Raw genomic sequence first — 21494 nt, forward strand, 5'->3', positions numbered from 1 at the left:
AAGTTCCAGAACTATGGAAAATGCTGCTGTACATCCAGAAACAAAGTTCCAACATACCTTAATTTGCAATACAAAGCCTAAGAAAGCTTTTACCTTTATGTGTGAAGCATTGATGTAGCCTGTGTTATTTTCTTTGGTTGGCACCAGCTCTACTCGGTTCTCCTCATAAGGGACGACCTCCCTGATGCGGTTGCGCTCCGTGTTTTCAGGCAAGGCAGCAGTGGTGAAGATCCCGTCTGCCTTTTTCTTTGGAATCTGCTCATATTCTGTAAACACCATCCCCTCTTCCAGCTTCCTCTTCAGGTTCTTGCACTTTGATTTAACAGAAAGTAACATCAATCAGTTAACTCTTCCTGGAATAAGATGTACTACTAGACCTGTTTATCAGATCTCTGAATCTCTTTCAAAAATACAAAACAGTATTCTCTCACTTTTTTTTTTCCAGTCACATTTATCTGAGTAAACACAACTTTCTCTATTTCTACCAAATAAAACCACAAGCAAGTTTTACATTTTTTATTGCACCTCCATATTTTTAAGGCCAGTACCATAAAAAAGGAAAAACATGCTAAATACAATACCGTTCGGTATGAATTTGTACGCTATCTCCCCACAATAGATATTTGTGAAAATATTGCAAATTTATCTTTTTATGAAGTAGATCACACCAAAAATGTGGATGCAATCCACATTTTCAAAATACTGCATAACTCGCATGTATGCAGTTTCTGTGGTTGAACAAAATCCTGCATACATGCAAACTGAGGTTAAGTTCTGTCATCTGCATGCCAGGCAACAAGATAGGGCTGCAAAATTCTCCTCAGAAAGCCAGAAAGAAAGATTCTTAGCAAATGTCTCTCAAATCCTAGCAGCAGCAACCATTTTTAATTTCCAAAATTCCATTTACATGAACACACCCACATGTGCAAATATTAGGAGACAGACGACTTTTTTTTTTTTTTTTTAATTCTGTTAGAGATATTAACTGAACTTGTTAGCTGTATCAGAGCATGGAGATTGCAAGGATGATAAAAAGATCAAGTAAAAAATGTGCAAAAGATTAGATTTACAACTTGATTTTATACGACATTGATTGGTCATGTGAAATGATAAACAGCCTCAAAAACTTCCACCAACTTCAGTAAGCACTGAAGATATTTAACACCTAGCATCTGGAGATGCACCAGTGGTAACTGCAGATCTTTTGACATTAATTGCTCTGAAAACAGTTATGAGAAATTGTTTTGAATTTTAAATCAAATTTTAATATTTTTAGAAACTTTGTGCTGCTGGGAACAAAGGGAACAAACAACATTTCATGAGCCTCCATCTTACCCTCTCGTCCATTGGCATCTTGGATGCTTCATCCTGGCTATCCTCCGGCACTGGAACCCTAGCAACTGAGAGTCCGTTCAGTGCTGCCAACATCAAGGGCCTCTTCTGGGCCTCCAGGCCTGCCATCTTCTGCTTTTCTAGATTCTTTTGGCAAGAAAAGGCACGTTTTCATCTCTGTGTGATTATTTATAATGCCAGTAAAATGCTGGAATGTTTTTTTAATCTCCAAAATCTGCAACTCTCTGGCCAAGGAATGCAGATGATCACCATTAGCATCGTAAATTCAAATACAACCTCTATTCTTCCTGTTATTCCTCAAAGGCCTGCTCCTACATGAGCAGAGAATTTTAATTTCAAAGAAGCAATCCCAGCATATAATACAGTTTACATGCCATCAAAAGACATACAAACACAATCTTGAGCATTTTTCTGCAAACATTATTCTGAATATAGGACACAAAACGCATCACCCTGTTACGTTAAAGTAGCTCTGCTGTAGCCAAGATACCTGGGGCATCTTTTAAAAAGAAATAATTTCAATCTATTACAACAAACAGAAAAACACAGGATAGTTTCTTCTCTTCTGTGATGTTAATACAGAAAATGAGAAGTCTTCTGATGCACTCAGTTATTATGGCGATTCAAATAGCACCCGTGATATATTTTGCACTAAAAATTGAGCTCACAAATCCTTGAAACAATGCACCAGCAGACAGGGAGGGTTATTGTTTAACATATTCATGCATCGTATTATGCTGCAGCATGGAGAACCCAAGTATGAATTTTAAATTCATCCTGCTGCCACTGGGAGCTGAAACACTGAGAAAGAAGACAGACAACCTCCAGAAGGAGTCCAAGCAGGAATATTTTACTGCATTTCCTTAACAGTTCTTCCTGTCAGACTTGGACGGAGACACGAGCACAAGGAAGCCGGGTTCTCAGCATGCATACGAAAGCTGTGGTCACCACACGGGCCAAGTTTAGTGTGGAAACACACTGCTGAACCTGAATACCCTCAGACATATGTAAATGGCATGACTTCACCACCACTGGTTTCCTCCAGAGCACTAAATAAAGACAAAAAGGCAAAACAAAATCCCAAAACACTGCTCTCTTTTCTTACTAGACTTCCTGGAAGGAGTAAAATGCAAGGATTTTTCCTTTATTTGGGGATTTTTTATTTATTAATATTTACAAGCTAGATAAAAATGCCTGTGTTTAAAAGATTAAGGTCTTCAAACCAGCATTAATGTAATATGTGATTCCTATAAGAAGAGAAGGTTTGCATGCCTTTGGACACCTGTGCTGGGCTAAAACCACCTTAAAAGCTTAACACTAAGACCACCCTTTTACTTCAAACATGAAATCAACAAAAATACCTCTTGACCAAAGGCTAATCAGCATGATTATTCAAAGAAGCTCTCAAACACAACCTCTAAGCTCTCTTCTCACCTTCATTTGTATCCAAATACCCACTGCGTTCCTGCTTCTCAATATGTTTTATTTCCCCAGAAGGTCAAAAGAGCCTATATACACGTGTTACGCCAGCGTCTGTAGTATTCATTCATGAAATGTTGTTTTATACTCAGGTATCTATTTTATATTTAATGTTTAAGACTCTGTATGGAGTAAACTCAGTTTGCATGACACAACGTAGAGGCCCAAGTTTAATTCCTAACCATTACATCAATGTAAGAATCACTAATGAGTAAGAAGCATTATACATAAATTTAAAAAATTTCTTTGAATATACAGTAGTAATATGTAAATCTAACTAGTTATTAATCTAGCATATTCTAAACTCTTTCCTGCTCCATTTGGATGCTTCATTAATTTGTTTTGGGAATTGTTTATGGCCCTGTTTCTGAAAAATTGAATCACCTTGCTTTCTGTGACTGCAATTGCACTTCCCAGAATGTAGTATCAAGTCCACAAAGTCACTGAAATTTAAGCACCCCTCTTTTCTCCCACTGCATGCAGTGGCACTTAAGTCTTTATATACACACTTTTTATTCTAAATTAACTGCCTGTTCAAAAGGACTGTTTCTCACACTTGAGCACCTCCTCATTGCCCAGCTGCGTGCCCTGCCACCCCCCGTGGTCAGCATTTAGTTTACATAGTTTACCAGGTCCCCCCCATAGTCAACCAGCTACATGGTCCCTATAGTTTACTGATCCAACAGCTTTTTTGGATGTAAGCAGTATGATTACTGGCTTTCAAGAAGCCCTAGCAACAAAGGAAAGCACTTACCCTCATCATGATTTCTCTCTCTATAATGCTGTCCTCAATAGAAAACATTTCAGACACAGGCCTTTCTTTGACAGGTTCTTTCTTGACCCTCTCCTTCACACTCGTGAGGTCAGGCTCTGAGATAGAGGGCCCGAGCGAAGACCCATTTATTGCCACTTGATCAGTCCGAGACACACTAATGGCCTTGGAAGGCCCTGGCCTCATGGCCTTGGCCCTGGCTACGGCCACAGAAATGCTAACATGGTCCTGCCTCAGGGCTCCATTGCTGACACTTTTACGAGGCCCAGGGTATTCTGGAGGAGGTTTGTTTGGTATTCTAGCCAAGGCAGCTTGCAGCTGAGCACTGTACTCCATGTTCTCATGGAGGGCTGTTATCTGTGACACAGATTCTGTGGTTTCTTCTTCCTCTTCGCTTTCGCTGCTGTGTATCAGCATCGTGGCATCAGAGAATGTCTTTTTGTGATGGTAATGAGGAACCTGCTGAACTTCGTGCCCCATCTGCACCGTCTCTTCAGGCTGCACCTGCTCCCGCAAAGTGTTCCTGCGCGGCAGAGGGGCATTTAAAGTTTTTAGTGCCATGGCTTCTATACCACGTACCATATTGCTGATGACCTCCAAGCTGTGGCGCTTGTTCACAGCTGCGTGATGCTTCACCGCCATGAGGGGCTCGCTGACCTCCTGCAGTGACTGCCGGACAACCGGCGAGCTGTCCTCTTGGAAAGTCTTCACTGAGAGCTGGACTTTGCGTGTGACCAGGTCGGGACTGCTCCCGCTGACATACTTGTGCCGGTGGCTTGCCAGGTCAGGTGTACTAGTGGCAGGACGTGGGCGCGGGTAGGGAGGCGGGGGCCTGAAGAGATAATTCTTTAACATATGAGCAGTGTTGTAATTCTGGCTGCTCTGTAGCTGCATGTTAGCCAGTTCTGGCGTGCTGACCGTGTGTGATATGGCACTGGCTGCTGTTTTATTTTGCACAGCGTTATTAGGGGTCATTTGGTCAGATGGGGCGACAGGCTTGTTATAGCCTCCACCCTGGGGCCCGTAAGTAACTGTGTAAGGATGCCTCTCTCGAATCTCAGGCTGACTGTAAACTAGGTCTTCTGGCTGGTTATAAGCATGTGTGTTTCCAATGTTGAGATTTCTCAAAGACTGACTTTGGCTATCCATCTGGATCACCCCCCTCTTCATTTGCCTCATGACGGTTTCGTAATCCGGAGTTGGCCTGTAGGATGGCACTATGATTGCACTATGTCTGTGGCTGGGGATGTAGTCTGCTCTCATGATGTCACTTCCAGGGATGCTCAGATTTGAGGACATTGGGGATGCCTGGATGAAGTTCTGTGAGCGATTGAGGGAGTTCATGCTGTGTGCACTGCATACACTCCCATTGGGTCCATTACCATTCAAGTAGCTGAAGTCCACTGGACACCTGTCCAAGCTGGTCTGAGACCTACAGTAGAAAGTTTCTTCATTTCCATGGAAAATGCTGTCTGTGTAGAGCAGAGATAAAGATGTTGACAATGTAACATACAAGGACTCATTCAACGTTATCAACACTTCAAATGCAGCCTGTACCAACGATTAGAGAGGGAGCTTAGCGTGTACAACTGTAGGGAACATTTGGTCTTGGGAGCATCCTTGAGTCACCGAAATAGAACTAAAGCAAAACTATCCCAGTAAACTCTCCCAACAGTTAGCAAAACATGGTATCTCAGATCCTTGTGGGAGACATGAAACGAGAAAGAGATAAAATGCTTTTTGCTTGGGGTGGTGAGGAAGAAAAAGGGATGACGTCTCTCCTAGCATCTTGGAAGGATTCACTGCTGCTTCTACCACCTTAGAAATCCAGTGCTGCTAGACTATGGTAGGTAATCCTTAAAATTATCTTTTCTGCTGATGCACTGCTCTCCATTACTCAAAGTAGTGTCTGACTGTCAAACTGGAAATCCTACTTCATACGAATCAACAGTTTTTGATTTGGAAGTACAGAGCTATCCAGACTAAGGAAAAAAAATATGCAAAAAATTAGTTCAGCTAAGGATTTCTGAGAGGGACTCAAGACGTTGAAGATGATGTCCTGCATCCCAACTTTACTGCAAGGCCACCCATGTCAAAAACCTTGTAAGAAACAAGTAGCAAAATCTCTGAAATTAGATGTTTTTTCAACAATACTGAGAAATCTGTGGTAAAAATGAGGAACTTCACAGTTCATCTAAAATTAAAATCAAACCTCCCCTTTGAAAGGCTCTGCTTAACAGTGAAATAGCAGTAGCCTCTAAGATAAATCTTCTATTGTACACAAGGAACGATACTGAATGGCTTCTTTCACAACTTATCAAATACTACTTTAAAACTAGTCAGACAACCACAATTTTAAAATGCTATCACATACAACTAAGAGCACTTCAGCTGTACTTCTCATGAACTGCTGAGAACGTAGCCTAATAGACCTGGCTGCATGTCTTCCAAAAGGTGGGGTGGTTAAGGGTGTGAGACTCAAGGTGTTTAGAGGCTGGGCTCTATTCCCAGCCTTGATCAAAGTAACCTGGTACAACCTCCTAAAGGATTTGTTTCTCAAACATGGGGGCAAAAGTAGTTAACTCACGTTCACATGGATAATAATGCAGGCAGATATTGGTTAAAGTCAGCAGAAAATATTATCTAAATATCATCAGTTTTGTGACTGTGGCACGCTGATTTCTCCTATGGCAATAGATGTTCTACTGTCTCCTTTTCCCTCATCCCATTTCTCTCCAAGATCCCAGCTGGCACTGCCTTTGAGTACAGCCATCATACTTCCTTCAGAAATTATTTTTTCAGTTCGTTTAACTGGAATGCCAAGTCTAAGATCCATATAATCATGTGCGGATATTTTATAGAAATTTTAAAACTGAAATTTGACTTTAAACATGAGACTTACTGCAGTATTAACTATAAAACTGCTAGCTGTCCTCCAGCAGCAACTCAAATTAGATTGTGACAGCACTAGAATTCTAGATATAAGGGGTAGTAGCTTCTCTGCATACGCATAAAATTTAAGTCCCCCTAAGGTAACGTATACATTCTACGTACCTTGTGAATTATGTGTTTCCGTGTAGTGTTCTCCACACTGGACATGCATAGGAGGCAGTATAAATGGATGTTGCCTTGGCTGAAATAAAAGCATAGGTTAAAGAAGCATTAGAAACTCAGATTTTTGCAGATGAAACAGGAAAACGTAGGAACTGAATGCTGTTCTTTCTTACCCAGATGAATACACATGCTCAGCTCTTATATACAAAACAGAGAACAGCATTTTGTAAATTGTTAGGTTTTGCTAAGGAACCCAAAACTGACCATTTAGACTCCTTTAAAGTAAACCACTTCAGAAAACAACATTCAGACTCACAGCTCACTTAGAACTTTTAAAAAGTTTATTAAAAGCCCTTACCCTTGAACAATTAAAACAAAACAAAACTAAAAAAAACACCTAATCAGGACAAAAGCAGATGGAACAAACTCAAGGCCCTAGAACACTGTTATACAAGAAACAGGAGTACATACAGACTTAAAATAACTCTGCAGACAAATTGAATGTTGGATTCCCCTAGACAACGAATTGGAGCCTTGCTTGAATCTGCACCACAACAAACTTTTTAATGGTATAGGTATCACAGGGGGTAATTCAGCATTAAATCGGTAGAGTTATTTACAGGGAAATAAGCCACAGCTGATGCTATATTCACTAGTTTGTCCATCAGTAAACTGATGAATTGTGCAATTTCATTTTACCACCTGCATTGTAATGTCCTGTCTGGTGCTGCTGAGCAGAGTTTATGAAAGCATGCTTTGATATACAAGGAGAGAAGGAAGATGCTCTTGTCTCGTGAACGTGTCTTCCTTAACAACAGAATACGGGCTTTTCATCTAGGCTGATTTAAGTAGTTTGAACTATTAAGGAATTCTGTGGATGCCCAAGGCAAAAAATAAACGCCAAACAATTTAGCTTTGCCTGCACAAAATGAGCACCAAGCAACAATTTGCCACTGAAAAGAGGTGGGGAATGGGTTAAATTTACATTTTCTTTGTAAATGGGGAGAGGTAACGAGAATCAAAGAAACTGGGTGCACATATGAATTCCTGCATACAAAATGGCTGTGTTAAGCCAGAACTGGAAGATGACGGGAAATATTTCTGCTAGATGAATTATACTTCTAAGGGTATAAAACTGTATGCTCACTGAGCATTTTGGGCAAAGGAGACTGCTCCTGACAACCCATGAATGAAAGTTTAGCCTGGAAGAAGCCAAGATGTTTGCAAACCTAACAAATAGTGGGTGGAGGAAATACGCAATGAAGGAGAAAGTTATTTCTACTTGAGAATGTATAAATTTGGGACAGACAGTTGTCTTTGAGATAGGTATTATGAAATAATGGAAGCTATTCACAAGTGGGCTGAATGTCCCCCCCTCCCTCTTCCTTTTTTTGAAGGCCCATCTACCTCTTCCAGAGAAATAAAAAAATAGGATTGAAAACTTAGAGATGTGGAGAACTTCAATATCCAATTTAGGGATCACTTGGATTAAAAAAATAAATAAATAAAAGTCAGTTATTTAAACATATCACATACATGGAGGAGGTTTTGCTGGAAAAACAACATCACCAGGTAGCCTGACAGGAAAGAGACAGTATAAAATGACTTTAAAATAATGGTTAATAAAATACAGGTTCACTATGATGCCAAAACAATGATAAGGGTCTTAATCTAAAAGTAACATATATGATTCTCAGTCAAGTGGTAGAGTCTCATCCCAAAGACTTGGCTTCCCATCTATGCTTATTGATTTACTACCATACAAGACAAGTGAATAGGTAGGCAGACAAAAGTGTACAGAGCAGAGAACAGTCAGGAGTCTCTCCCCAAATAAGAACTGTACAACGATTGTACCAACAAGTTAACAAACGACTGTACCAACAAGTTAACAAAACAACTATGAAAAAACACTAAAAAGTTCTTCGTGAATAGTTTACAGTCCAGTTCACTTTTTAATGTGAATCACTTTTTGATGAGTATATATTTATTCCTCCTCTTGATCCTTCTGAGCCTTTTTGCAAAAATAAACAAACAAGCAAAAAAAACACTTGTTGCCTACATATGTTCAAAACAAACAAGCAGCAGTATTTTTTTTTCCTGTTAACAAGTAGATTTATATTTTCCTTATCTAACAGAAGAAGGTTCTCTCTTTCCGTTTGTGATATATCTGAAGCTGTAGCATAAGAATGCAAAGCACATTTCCTTTCTTCACCTTAAGTTTTTCAGAGTCATCTCCAGGGACCAAAATAGCAGATACCAAAAATAATGTAAGTGTGCTTAAGAGAACACGATATACAGTCTCTGTGTAACACCCCAGAAACATGCTGAGAATGAAAGGACAAAGAAATCTGAAGTCAAGATTTCAGGAAAAAGTTGTATTTATTTATTTATCAAGATCAGTTAAAATGGAAACAGACTAAGAAAAACTCAGAGGTCTTGGACTGATGATAAAAGTTTTACTTAAAATCACAATAAACTTCACATGGAGAATAAGCTCTCAGCCCAAGAAGCTGAGAGTAAACAGTAAAACAGTAAAAGCAGACTTTACAAAAACATGAGGAATAGAAGAAACACAAGATGAGACGCTCTAAAATTATGCAATAAATAGATTTTGACGTATACAGTGTAAGACATTTCAAGTTCTTTCTAGTCTGTAGAGAATTATTTTCTCTACATATTGAATATAACCTCAATCCAGTAGAAAAAGATGCTTAGTTTCTGTAGGACAAATAAAAATATAATGCCTTGAAGACTGTAATTTCTAAACACTCAGTGATGATATTATCCAGTTAAATTAATCAACCTGGGCAGCCACACCCTTGAAACTCATTCCAATCATATTGCCTACAAGAAACGAGCTAATGCGCTTATTTGAAATTTAGCAAATATTCCATCTTACACAATGCCCCATTCCATTAGAAGTGCCATAGGCATTCTTAATGAAAACACCATGGTACATACCAAAGATGATCTACTCCAAGTGGGCCGTCGTCGGATAGGGGGAGGAGAATTTGATTGTCTGTGCAAGAAAAAGTAAAGACAAATATTAGAAATTGCAGTGTTTCAATTCTAATTCAGAAATGAATGGGAAAGACAAGAGATGAAGAATCTGTAAATACTTGCTCATTCATGAGATTAAAAAATATGAATAAGATGAAAATAATTCAGGTCCTTCCCTAAATACAGACAGTATTCTAATTCCAAAATATACATGCCTTCTGTTCATTATCCTATTTAGCTTATTTGGAAACACAAGGGAAAAAAAAACTTCATTTAAAAATGAATCAAACAAAAAATCTCTTAAGCAATAAAAACTGAACATGCCACGCAGGCATTGTCTCAGATGACTTAAAGTGAACATTGAAACAATGACAATTTTATGAAATTCATAGCAATCACTCCAAAGCAATGCACACAGATCATGAGGAAGAAAGCAACTGGTTAGATGATACTAGCAGAGGCAGATACAATGTTAGAGTAGCCAGGTGCAGTGGAAAGCAGGAGGAGTGTGGGAGGAAGAAAATTAAATAGGAAGAGAAACAATTTGAAGGAGGCAGAAATATAGTGCTTACGTGAAGAGAGGAAAGGTGGGATTTCTCCTCTTACAGTTTCTGATCTGGTGAATGATGTTATGTGCAATTAGAGGAAATGCACACAGGAAAACAAACAACTACAATTTTAACACAGAGGTCAGGAAAATTACTTGGCTAGAAAACACACACTGGCATATGCTGTCATCAATATCTGTGGCCCTAACACAGAAGCTCATACCGCATGAGACTGTGGTAGGAAGGAAGGCAGTTATAATGGCAAAAATACATTTAAGCTCCAATTGTTTCGCTCATTGACTTCATGATGTTCCCTATTTTATTAGTCCAAATATTTGGAAGTTGTATGTGAAGCTGCTACATACACCCAATTCATGGTACCCACATACTTATGGTTTAGTAGTCAGAAATAAACATGATCAAAAGCTATTGCTTCTGCAGTCTGGATTATGGACTGTAACGGAAGAGTCCTCTCTGTTGACCCCAAATAACAGCTTTGAAGGGGGAATATTCTAATACAGTGGATGATGGTATTTTGTTTTATTTTTCTTGACTGTCACAGGGAAAAGACTGAGGAATTTCATTTGAATTCAATTTCTCTGAAACGATTACATTTAGCATTGGACTAATGAAATGCATTATATGCTGCTAATGAAGGTCTTTTCTGGTCTTCCACTCACTTCCCAAGAACTGTGAACAATATCTGAAATCTAATCAACATTTATTCCTGTATGTGAAAAAATCACTCTACACAGTTCAACTCATCAGTTTCTCCAATACTTGTAACTCAGCGTATGTTCATATACTGTGCGCGTATGTAATACTAGAAAGTTAGTCCTTCCAATCTTCCCTTCATCATTTTGGCTTTATTTTCCAACAGATGGCATTACCCAGCTGAACAGATGGGATGCTCAGCTCTAACTAGAGCTGTTGTTGGAGATGAGACTTCTTTATAGCTTTCCAGCTAACTAAACTGGTAAGTTTTGCAAAGAATTCATGTTTTCATTGCTATACAAACATGGCATATTATAAAAGTTTCAAAAAACCTTAGACCTCTTAAAACTAAATTTACCTCAAACTAAAATTGGCTGTGTAGTGGTATAAGTGAAACGTTCTCAGCTAATAAACTTACTTTTGACTTACAAAAAAAGCCTTATAAATTCCTCCAGTTAGAGTGACTACAGCTGTGAAAGGACTATGTCATGGCCAGTTTCTTAGTAAGTACTCAAAGCAGTGCCTGTAAGAAACTCTAGGTTCAAATTCAGTCTCTGCTGAGTCATGCAACTATGACTACGCTGATGAACATTCCCATGTGTCCTGCCTTGCTTGGTGCATGTAAGAAGTGAATAAATTATGCTACCTAAATTAGAGGAGGATAACCTAGGTTCTCCACCAGCCTTAGAAGCTACCTGGGTAATGTGTCCTCAAAACACTACTGTAATTCATCTTTTGGCATGTTATGTCACCTTTCACTCCAGTTTATACTAACACTCTGGGTCATGAACAGCAGAGACCAAGGGCTTCAATTCATTATTCTGTCAGATTTGGCTGCTTGGTGAGCACTATCCAACAGGGCTCATGCATCAAGCCTCCCAAGGCTCAGAATTAAATTTCATTCTCATTCTTCTGTTCTAGCTGGTGGTTAAAACAAAAAGAAAAAAAAAAGGCGAAGTAGAACAGAATAACTGACACAAGTGACTAGAAAAAACAAACAAAAACAGACACGCCAAACTCAGAGCACTTCCAAAGCAGGGTTGTCAGAATATAACTCTGAAGAAAGAGTACTTACTCTGTGCAGATTTTGTTCTGTTTGTAAAACTTATGTCTTGCTGCAAATAGCCGTGAAATATATTTGGCATTTTCAAGATCATCCTTTAAACACAAGAAAAATCAGAAAAAAAATCATTCATTTTGTTGTTCTCACCAATAACAAAGAAGAGTTCTACAAATCAAATTGCAGTAATGCTTGGTAAGGTCTGTCATGCGCAGGATCTGGCTGCCAAGAACATGTCTAGTGCCCTCAAGAGTGTTTAAGGCATTGAATTACTGAAATACAGTGGCATGCCTTTACACGCTGCCACTTCAGTGCTAAGTCACAGTGGGAGGGGAAGAGGGACAACAACAAAAAATGGCTCAAGGTTGCTGGTCCAGTTTCTACATTGGCCTTGGTTCAGTGAGATGTAGAGCGATTTGAAGAAGTGCAGTGCAGCACTGCACCCGTCCTTGAGTTTCAGTGTGTGTGTGGTAACATACCTGTTTTTTGTTGTTGTTTTTTTTGCAAACTTCCCAGCATATTATACTTCAGTATGATTGGAGTGGAATTAAAGAGCTTTTTTTTTTATATATATATTTATGTTTTATATAAGCAGATTCTTGATAACACTGATTAGATCTTTTTCTTACTGTGTGAAAAAGCACATTCTCTTCTTTGTTGATCAACTCTAGAACAATCGAAGACTTGTTATGTGCAATATTCCCAATGTCATTCCACCTGTAAGAGTTAAAAAAACAAAATGGGGTAGAGTTTGCCAACACATACACTCGAACATTTCACAAACACATTAAGAATCCCTTAGTCAACATTAGTCTTGTTTTATGGGAAAGCTTTTCAGTAGCTGTTTGGTGAAGAAACATGGTCAGGAAAATGAGGAAGTCAAGCTCTGATTCAAGGAGTGAGATTATTCTGTTCTTAACCCAAAACAGGAAAGTTAAAAGCTCTCTTTAAAAACATTGATTTGAAGAATCACAATAGAAGGTACATCAGAAATACATTAGTACTAAATATACTGAACTGTAGCATTTCGGTACAGAGTGACTTTAATCAGATGGATTTTTTTAATGATTTCTTTTAATATAATGCCATTCCTCTCCAAACTCCGTTTCCAACTTTCCTACATAGTCAATTCTTCCTAAAGGAGGTTAACTTGACAACATGGTTATGTAGGCTATGCATACCATGCTAATACCCTGTTTAACGTTCGCAATCTTTTTTTCAAGTAATTGTCAAGTTACCCAAGATCAGAGTTATAATCTTCTTACAAATAGCTGACAGACACATTGGCGTACATTGCATGCAATCCATGGAGATGGAAAGGACTTGTTTGTTCTGTTTGCAGCATGCATTCCTCTTCATGTCATGGCAGGATGCTTGAAGCACATATTTCCAAAGAGTAAGCATCCCAGCACCAACTATTATTTCTACATTTAAGAAACTTCTTGCCTTTGTCACCTACATTTTAACACGTCTTCAGAATGGCACAGTTAAAATTATCTAATTTCTTCACAAAAGTACATATGTAAAACATCAGCTCTATGGAAAAGGTAGCCCTGACATTTTTGAAGATGACCACTTAAATCTTTTATAAGGTGCCAAAAACAAACAAACAAACAAAAAACCAAAAACCCAACACCCTTCTTGCTCAAGCCTGATACAAGCCTTAGCTACTGACTAAAAATGAGTGTACCTCATAAAACAATTTTTTGGCTGCATAGGTGTTGATTGATATTCTAACAGCAACAAGGGCTGGGAAAAATCCACTTCAAGTTGACTTCAGCATTAAGGGAAATGCCCAAAAGCAGCAAAAAGAAATGACAGAAACATCACCTTCCCTGGAATCATGCAGATTTCTAGCAACACCTTCATACAGAACAAATTTTTATAAGAAGTAACAAACTGCACAATGAAGTTCAATGGAATGGCTTCAGTGATTCTTAATAACCAAAACAAACAGCAGTACAAACAACATAAGTGACACAGCCAGGATTTTCAAAATTACAGAAAGTTCAGCTTTTTTAGCAGGGTACCTAAATATTGCAACCAGATTTTCAGAAACATTGAGCGCCTAGGCTGCCAACAGTGAGGTTTAACAGATTTGCATTCAGATGCATCAAAGAAGCAGACACAAAGGCAAGCAAAGAAAAGGGATCAAAGCCTTGTAAGTAGAACAAGATACATGACAGACAACTATGTCTTTCTTGCTGTCAAACCCATTCAGAGACATCAGAAATTATTCTTTATCACATCTCTTACGGCCAAGAGGCCAATGCTGAAAACAGTGAGGTGACTACTCCTTAGTTAGAGCATTGGCACTATTGAAGTCACATATGTAAGGAAAAAAAAACCCACACACAGAGCTCTGAAAAGAAACTCACTTTAAATACAGAAGTCCCTAGTTTTTACCTATAGATCACAGTTGTCCTTCCAATTCTGTTTTTTATGAAGATTCCCATGAAGAAAATACCAAGGTGTATGTCGTTTCCATGATTATCCTGCACAAAAAGGGTATATATTTAGTTTAATAAAGAAACCGGCAAAGACGTGCGTAAGAACACATGCTGAACCACCAAACAGAAGCCATTCTTCAGGATGAATGGGGGACTAACCCTTGACTAACCTATATTTTGCTGCTTTATTGGACTCTGATTTTCATTATTTCAAAGCAACTAACACTTAAGTGGATTCATTCTGTTGATTACTGAGAATAGATTAAGGCTAAGTGAGCTCAAGGTTCTCCTCTATGAAACAACATGCACACCACAAACTGGCGTTTGTTATACAATACCCCACTTTCCCTATAATTGTGATTATAGCTATCTAGAGCCTGTATGACTACCAAAAGCAACAGTCCTTTTTTGCATTCGCAGTATTGCTCCAGTCATCTGTTAAAACATGCAGAGATTTCAGAAAACCACACCTGGAGATGGAATCCCTCTCAAAAGCTCTACCCTTCACCCTTCCTCTTTTAAAGTACTGTGTAGAAGTTCACAGTGTGTCACCCTGAAGAAGTATTTGTTGTATCTTTATACAGATACAGCCTTCATTGTTTTTCAATTATTGCTTAAATATTCATCTACTTGCATCATGCACTGTCCACTGCTCTTGCACTGCTTTTCAGAAATTCTGTTGTTTGTGTCTACCCACATCTCCTGCATGTTCCCTTTTGAAAAGCATGTGCTCCTGCTCCATTTTGCAAACTTTTTTTTTTCTTAAAAATGCCTTTTATTTTTGCTAGAAAAGTTTAATGCTGTTGACAAAGAGGTTTCTGAACATTATCAACAAAAACAACTCCTCACAGCTTCATATACAGCAATGGATTCACACTTCAAAGTTGTAACACAAATAGCATGGTTAAAAAGAACTGCTAAAAGAAAGGTATAAAGAGAAGTTCATGCACTACACATGCCTAAGTTCTAGGAACCATGAGGTGCCCCTGATTTTAAAAGATCAGATTGAAGCTGTTCTCCTGGCCTTCTTGTACTTTATCCCTGGAAGGCGGCAATGGACTGTCTGCATCTGTTTCCAAACATTTGTCCTGCAGCAAACAAACAATGGACACCAGTTTTCAAGCCCAAGCCTATGCACTAATTTTCAGTGCCGCTTTCATCAGGATATTTCCACCTACACTACAAGGCAGAAGAGGTCCTACAGCTGACAGTTTTTACTTTCGGCTGTTCAGAGAACTCACACATGCATTTCCTTGTCCTGGACACGGGGAAAAAAATGAGTGTTTTTGTCTATATAAATATTCATATACTTATGCATACATATGCAGGTATCTCCATATAATGAGAAAAAATGCTATTAGAAATATGTATAACAGGAACAACAACAACATCTTTCATCTGTATATTCAAATGCAGTTCTATTTGTCTGCAATACCAGCCTGCTACTCTTTCATACAAGTTCGTACAAATTTGTACAAATGCATTTCTGCATTTTTGCAGAGCACCCAGTCCACCACTCATACTTACCTAAAATGCCATAATATCTGCGGGAAGGCTCTTGCATATAGCAACCTTTTTTGTCAAAAAAAGATTTTGGTGGAAGGAAAGTAACAGCAGAGGCCTGAGATACCCTCATGCTGCAGTTTACATTCAAACTACCAGAAATCATTTCATCTTCTGGAACAGTGAAACAACTCCTGCCTCTTTTGGATGAACAACTTGCATATGTTACAAAGGTTGCCACAGACTCCTACATCATTTAACTTAGAGGTTTCTTTATAATATATGCTGACATACCTTCACAGGGAAAGTCTCCTGTCCAAATCCATCAAGGCGTTCCACTTCATTGATGTACATTAACTCAGCCTCTGCCGCTGTAATGCCACTGCAATTGGAATAACAAAAGGCAGCAAATGTTTCAATATTACATGCACACAAAAAATACTAGTGAAAAAAAATGGGAGATTCACAAACCACTTCACAAGGTGCTTTGGAAATGCAGACTAGAAACGTACAACAATTTCAATGCTAGGATTGTAATCTGGAAGGGGAGGAATTTTACTGTGTGCTGCTAAGGTAAGGTACAAAGCATTAGTTCAAATTAGAGCAGGAACAAACTGAAGTGATCCCTTTACTCAGTTTCTTCTGCATGCAAATGTTTTCCAAGCTTTATTAAAACATCAGGCCACTGCAACAGGTTGTGCCTAGCCTTGGATGGCCAATTTGAGCCACACGGCTCCTAATTTGCATAACTAGCTTATCAATTCACTGAAGGTGCTTAAAATGGCCTAAAAGCGAAGACCCAAATATTCATATTTGCTGTTCAAAAACACAGGCACTGAATCCAAATTTTGAGCAGGTTCTCTTTCGTAACAGAGAACAAATCATCTGAAAAAATCTTCTACACACGTGTCCACACATGCTCCTGTCACAGCTCAGGAATTCAGATAGATTTCAGTTCTCAAAAGCAGGTCAGAATAGATTGCAGGTTGTTCCAAAAGAAGGTCACTCAATGTTTCTCCTCTTTGCTCCTCCTTACCACAGCATATAAACAGAAATACAGGAAACCAACAAAAATCTAGGAGAAACAGGGAAAGAATGAATCTGGAATTTGATCTACCTTCTGAAATGAGAATAAGTATTTGTTCTTTGTGTTGCTGAAATAGCACTAAAGAGCACAACGGGGAATGGAAATCTTCCCTTTCAAGTCTGGGAGTTAACCAAGATCAATAACATGTCAAGCAGCCCGTGGCAGAGATAGTGAGGAACAGAACCAGGCGTATGCACGGCCAGCTTACAAACTAACAGTTCAGCTGCAAAGGCCCAAGCTTGCATTAAAACTCACAACGAAAATGGCCTTCAACTCACACATCCGTGTTTGCTCCTTTAGGATCATTTTCTGGCATACAATGGGAAATGCTTTACCTTTCACATACTATTCCTATTGCATTTCATATAGTCAAGTTTTAAGTGCAGATTCATAACATAATAAGAAAGACAATTTCCAATGCCATATAGGCACTGACATTTTTCTAAGAACCAAACTCGAGAACTTTGAATTCCTTTACCACTGGGACACCTAGATGACACAAAAGAAATCTACTAAAAATAAGGTATTTGTTCTGGAGCACTAATGCACAGGTCATTAATTAGTGACAATGTATTTTACCTTTTCCACAGCTAAACTTAAAACCCAACAAGAAAGGGATTCCACCTCCTGTTATTTTTATTTGTGTTACACTGGGAGTGTGTATAACTTTCTCTCTCTTGAATGAGAGAAAACCCTTGAACAGACCCTTGGACAACCCCCAGTCAAGCCATGAGGTCTTTCAGCATCAGGATTTAAATGAAGACTAAAAGAGAAAGAAGTCTACTCTGTAGCCCCGCTAGTTTTACACATATTCATTAAACCTTGTGGTAGAAATCCTCATTTATTTGGGATTAAGTTCCTTGGCCATTTTGTGTGCACAAGAGGCAGATAATCTTTTGTAACAGACTATATATCCAGTTAGATGTAGCATAACAGTAACATGGAGATAGGCTGGTATATCACTGCAAGGAACAGGAGAGGAATGGAAGTACAGGGAGGTTGATGACAAATGAAAAGAAAAAAAAAGCTGAATTTTCACATGTCAAGCTCACCTGTGAGTTCGGTGTTCCTGTGCAACCTTTTGTGTCAACTCTTCCAAGACAGCTTCATCTTGGGTCCAGTCCTGTAAGAAAACGAGGTAGCATCAAAAGCTCGTCATCCAGTGAGAGAGAGAATAAAGTACAAGACAGGAATTATGATGGTACACATTTCAGGGTTGCTTCCCGTTCATGTTCTTGCACGTAGTTATACAGAGAGAGCCTAGCACCAAATACATTGAAAATTCAGGGCACATATCCAAGCACAGGGTGCTGAAAACATGCAAGAAAAACACGAGTTGGACTTTTTTTTTAATTTATTTTTTCTACAAAGATACTGCTAAAACAGGGTTCAGGTGGCTTTTATTCCACAATATGAAACAGAGTACAGAGCATGGATAAGGGATCTTTTCCTGAATAAGGACCAAACAAACCTTTAAATGCACTTGGAAGCCTACAGACAATTACATACCTTTTTAAACAGACCAAAATATTCCATAGACCATGCAAATTGAAGCCATGGGTATTTTCTGTCCTACAGCCTGCTAGCATTGCCTTCCTCATGTTAATAGGAATCAAAAACTTAACTCTCTCTTCAAGCATGTAATGAAATTCACCCTACACTTGCAACACATTTCTGAGTAGAATTTATCCTCCACAAATATAATCGCTTGTGTGGTAGAAACAAGTCTGAAATAATTGGGAGCAAGTTAATAAATGAAGTCTGCTCATAAATTCAAGGCAACAAAAAGGAAGCTGAAAAATTTTCTTGCAAAACCTCAAAGTTCTTATTTTTATTTTAAAAAGCCTTAAGGCTGCATGTAACATACTTAAATATACTGCCTGTTTCTTGCTCAATGGGCCCTCCCTCTGATATTTGCTTCTGCCACAAAAAAATGTGAAAGTGGTAGCGTGCTAATGAAAAATGGCATGGTACATGCCTATGCACAGCTATACACCTGTGGGGTGTACTGTGTACATAACTTTGTTCTTTTTGCTGCTGAAGAAATGCCATTTGACACACATTGTAGCCTCACAAGATCAAAAAGTACAGATGTAGCTGCCCCTTCCTCATTCACCAGCTCCCTTCGCTAATGAATTTATGGCAACGTTCTTGTTGGAGGCTCCTTCTGTGCCTGAGATCCGCTCGCATACTCCCACTTGCTTCAGGACTAGTTCATATCTGCAGCACTTCGCAGCTGTCACTGAAGTTGCAGTGAAATATTTACTGTTACGTTATCCACTCCTCCCCAGAAGGGCAGAGACGAGAAGTTAAATAAAGGGAAAGAGATGCCTAGAGAAAAACTGATTTAAGAGTAGGCTCCCGAAGACTGTAGGAAGCTGACACTTTGCTGATCTTGTCAAATTTAGTGGTAGCAGCGTGGATGAACAGCTAGATACCACAATGTGAGCACATCCAAAACGGAAGGGAGCCGACCACAACACAACAAAGGCAGCTGACTCAGAAAAGGAGGTCCTAAGAGGTTGGCCTGAAAAGTAAACTGCTGAGCTACATTCAAATGTGGCTTGAAATCTCATCTGGATGCCTAAATTCTCACACACACACCCTTTTCTTTTTTTTTTTTTTTTTTTTTTTTTTTGGTGAAAAGAAAAATACCATCAGCACATCGAAAGAACTTTGCAGGAGTAATTTACGAAGTGACAACCTGACTACACCTTCCTGTCTATATTTTCATCCATCACCTTTCCCACATAGACTACCATATGACTTCATAAGCCATCAACCATACACAGGATTAACAATTACCTATTATTAACAAGAAATCCTTGTTGCAACAAGAATAGATGAATTAACAGCTGCTCTGTTAAGCTAACAGAAGCTCCTTAGTGAAAGGTCAATACTGAAGCCATGTTCTAGGTATCAAAGGCATATTCAGATCTCTGCATACTCATTATTTTCTCCTCTTTCTGCTGAATTTCTATATTCAACTGCCTGCTAGCTTGAAATTGCACTTTCACTTGAAGACACTGTGCAAATGTTACCTGTTTGAACTTGGGAATTGACTACCAACTTTGAGAAGGCTGCAGCTTCTCTACTGTCAAAAAGTGAAGGTAGATGGGATGAAATGGTTCTGGAAGTATTTTTCTCATGCCTTTGAAGTATAGTGAGCTTAATCACTCTGTCTACCTTGACACTAATTGCAGAAGGAAACCATATGCCTAACTTCTAGCCAGTGACATTTAGGGCATGGGAACCCCAACCCACTTCCAATTTTTGTTTCTATTTTGAAAGAATTCCAAGTTCTTTTTCTTTTATGAAGCTTAGACTCGCTTCTTGTGCTGATGGAGTTGGTGGCCAAAGATAAAGCCAGCCTCTGAGCAGCTTGTGGTGTTGTGTCTTGCCTCCCTGCCCCCCAGTCCATCCTCCCAGATGGGCTCAGTGTCATGGGCTGCAAGTGCTTGGCATTTATCACCAGTTTCTAATGTCATCAGTGACCTAAAACAATTCCCTCAGCATTCAAATTATTTGCTAGTTCCAATTCAAATTTAAAACAAATTTACAGCACTGTCCCCGGAGGATATTTTGAGAACTGATTCACGCTTCTCTTCAGTCTAGTAGTCAGTTGATGTAAATTCGCATTCTCTTGAGTCCTGTGACACAACATTTATTACATCAGCAGCTTTCATATCCCTTTATAACATGCCATGTTACTAATACTGCAGTATGACTAATATACACCTTTCTAAATAGCTGCAAATTCTTTTTTGATTCAAATAAGTACACTTCTTTTGTTGACAGCTATTCCCAGTGGAGGCTTAACAGGAACTGAAAAAGGGCTACATTTCCATAGAATATATTCATTCAGCTCCAACCAAGTATATTGCAGGATTTGGGGAGCAAAGTTTACATCCGCTGCTAATAATTTAGCACTGGTGCTTTTATTCTGTTATCAATGAAGCCATCTCTGAGGCATGGAGAAATTACTCAGAAAAGACCACAAGAGAGGAGGATAAGGAACTCACCATAGGAAACAAGACATATTCTCGGAGGAAGTCATGAGATTCAAACTGATTATAGTCTCCAAAATCCGCTGGAAAAAACAACACAGTTACTCATTTTAGCACTTTCCACACATGTTAAGACCACACTCAGTCTTTGCACAGATGCTTAACTTCAAGTGGGCGAGTCTTCTCTGAAGGCACAACCCAGCACAAAGATTTCTGTTTGTACTTTAGCTTTTAACACAGAGGTCTGAAAATAAAAGCATTATTACTAGAGATCAAATAACAGCCAACAAGTAATTTTTCTCTTTTGTTCCTTTATATTATAGCCATTTGCAACGATTTACTATCAGACGTGCAAGACTGGGATATTCTGGTTTCTTTAAAATGGTACATACTTTTACTTCTCTAAAATCCCCAAACCTGACCCTGACCAGACAAAAAAAAATTAACCTAGCTCTACTACAATTCTA

At 38.8% G+C, this 21494-nt stretch overlaps 1 protein-coding gene across 1 annotated transcript in view; it reads right to left on the reverse strand.

Moving 5' to 3' along the window:
• Nucleotides 1-21494, reverse strand: part of PTPN14 (protein tyrosine phosphatase non-receptor type 14) — a 110222-nt gene that overhangs the window by 14483 nt on the left and 74245 nt on the right. The window contains exons 5-15 of the mRNA XM_068675972.1: nucleotides 21043-21110; nucleotides 18073-18143; nucleotides 16228-16315; nucleotides 14387-14475; nucleotides 12610-12697; nucleotides 11996-12078; nucleotides 9620-9677; nucleotides 6659-6737; nucleotides 3587-5076; nucleotides 1336-1479; nucleotides 94-312 (exon numbers count right to left, since the gene is read on the reverse strand). Of these exons, the coding sequence (XP_068532073.1) occupies nucleotides 94-312; nucleotides 1336-1479; nucleotides 3587-5076; nucleotides 6659-6737; nucleotides 9620-9677; nucleotides 11996-12078; nucleotides 12610-12697; nucleotides 14387-14475; nucleotides 16228-16315; nucleotides 18073-18143; nucleotides 21043-21110 (2477 nt within the window). The remainder of the gene's footprint in view (nucleotides 1-93; nucleotides 313-1335; nucleotides 1480-3586; nucleotides 5077-6658; nucleotides 6738-9619; nucleotides 9678-11995; nucleotides 12079-12609; nucleotides 12698-14386; nucleotides 14476-16227; nucleotides 16316-18072; nucleotides 18144-21042; nucleotides 21111-21494) is intronic.

This window comes from Anas acuta, chromosome 3 (genome assembly GCF_963932015.1).
Source record: "Anas acuta chromosome 3, bAnaAcu1.1, whole genome shotgun sequence".
In the NCBI taxonomy this organism is placed as follows: domain Eukaryota; kingdom Metazoa; phylum Chordata; class Aves; order Anseriformes; family Anatidae; genus Anas; species Anas acuta.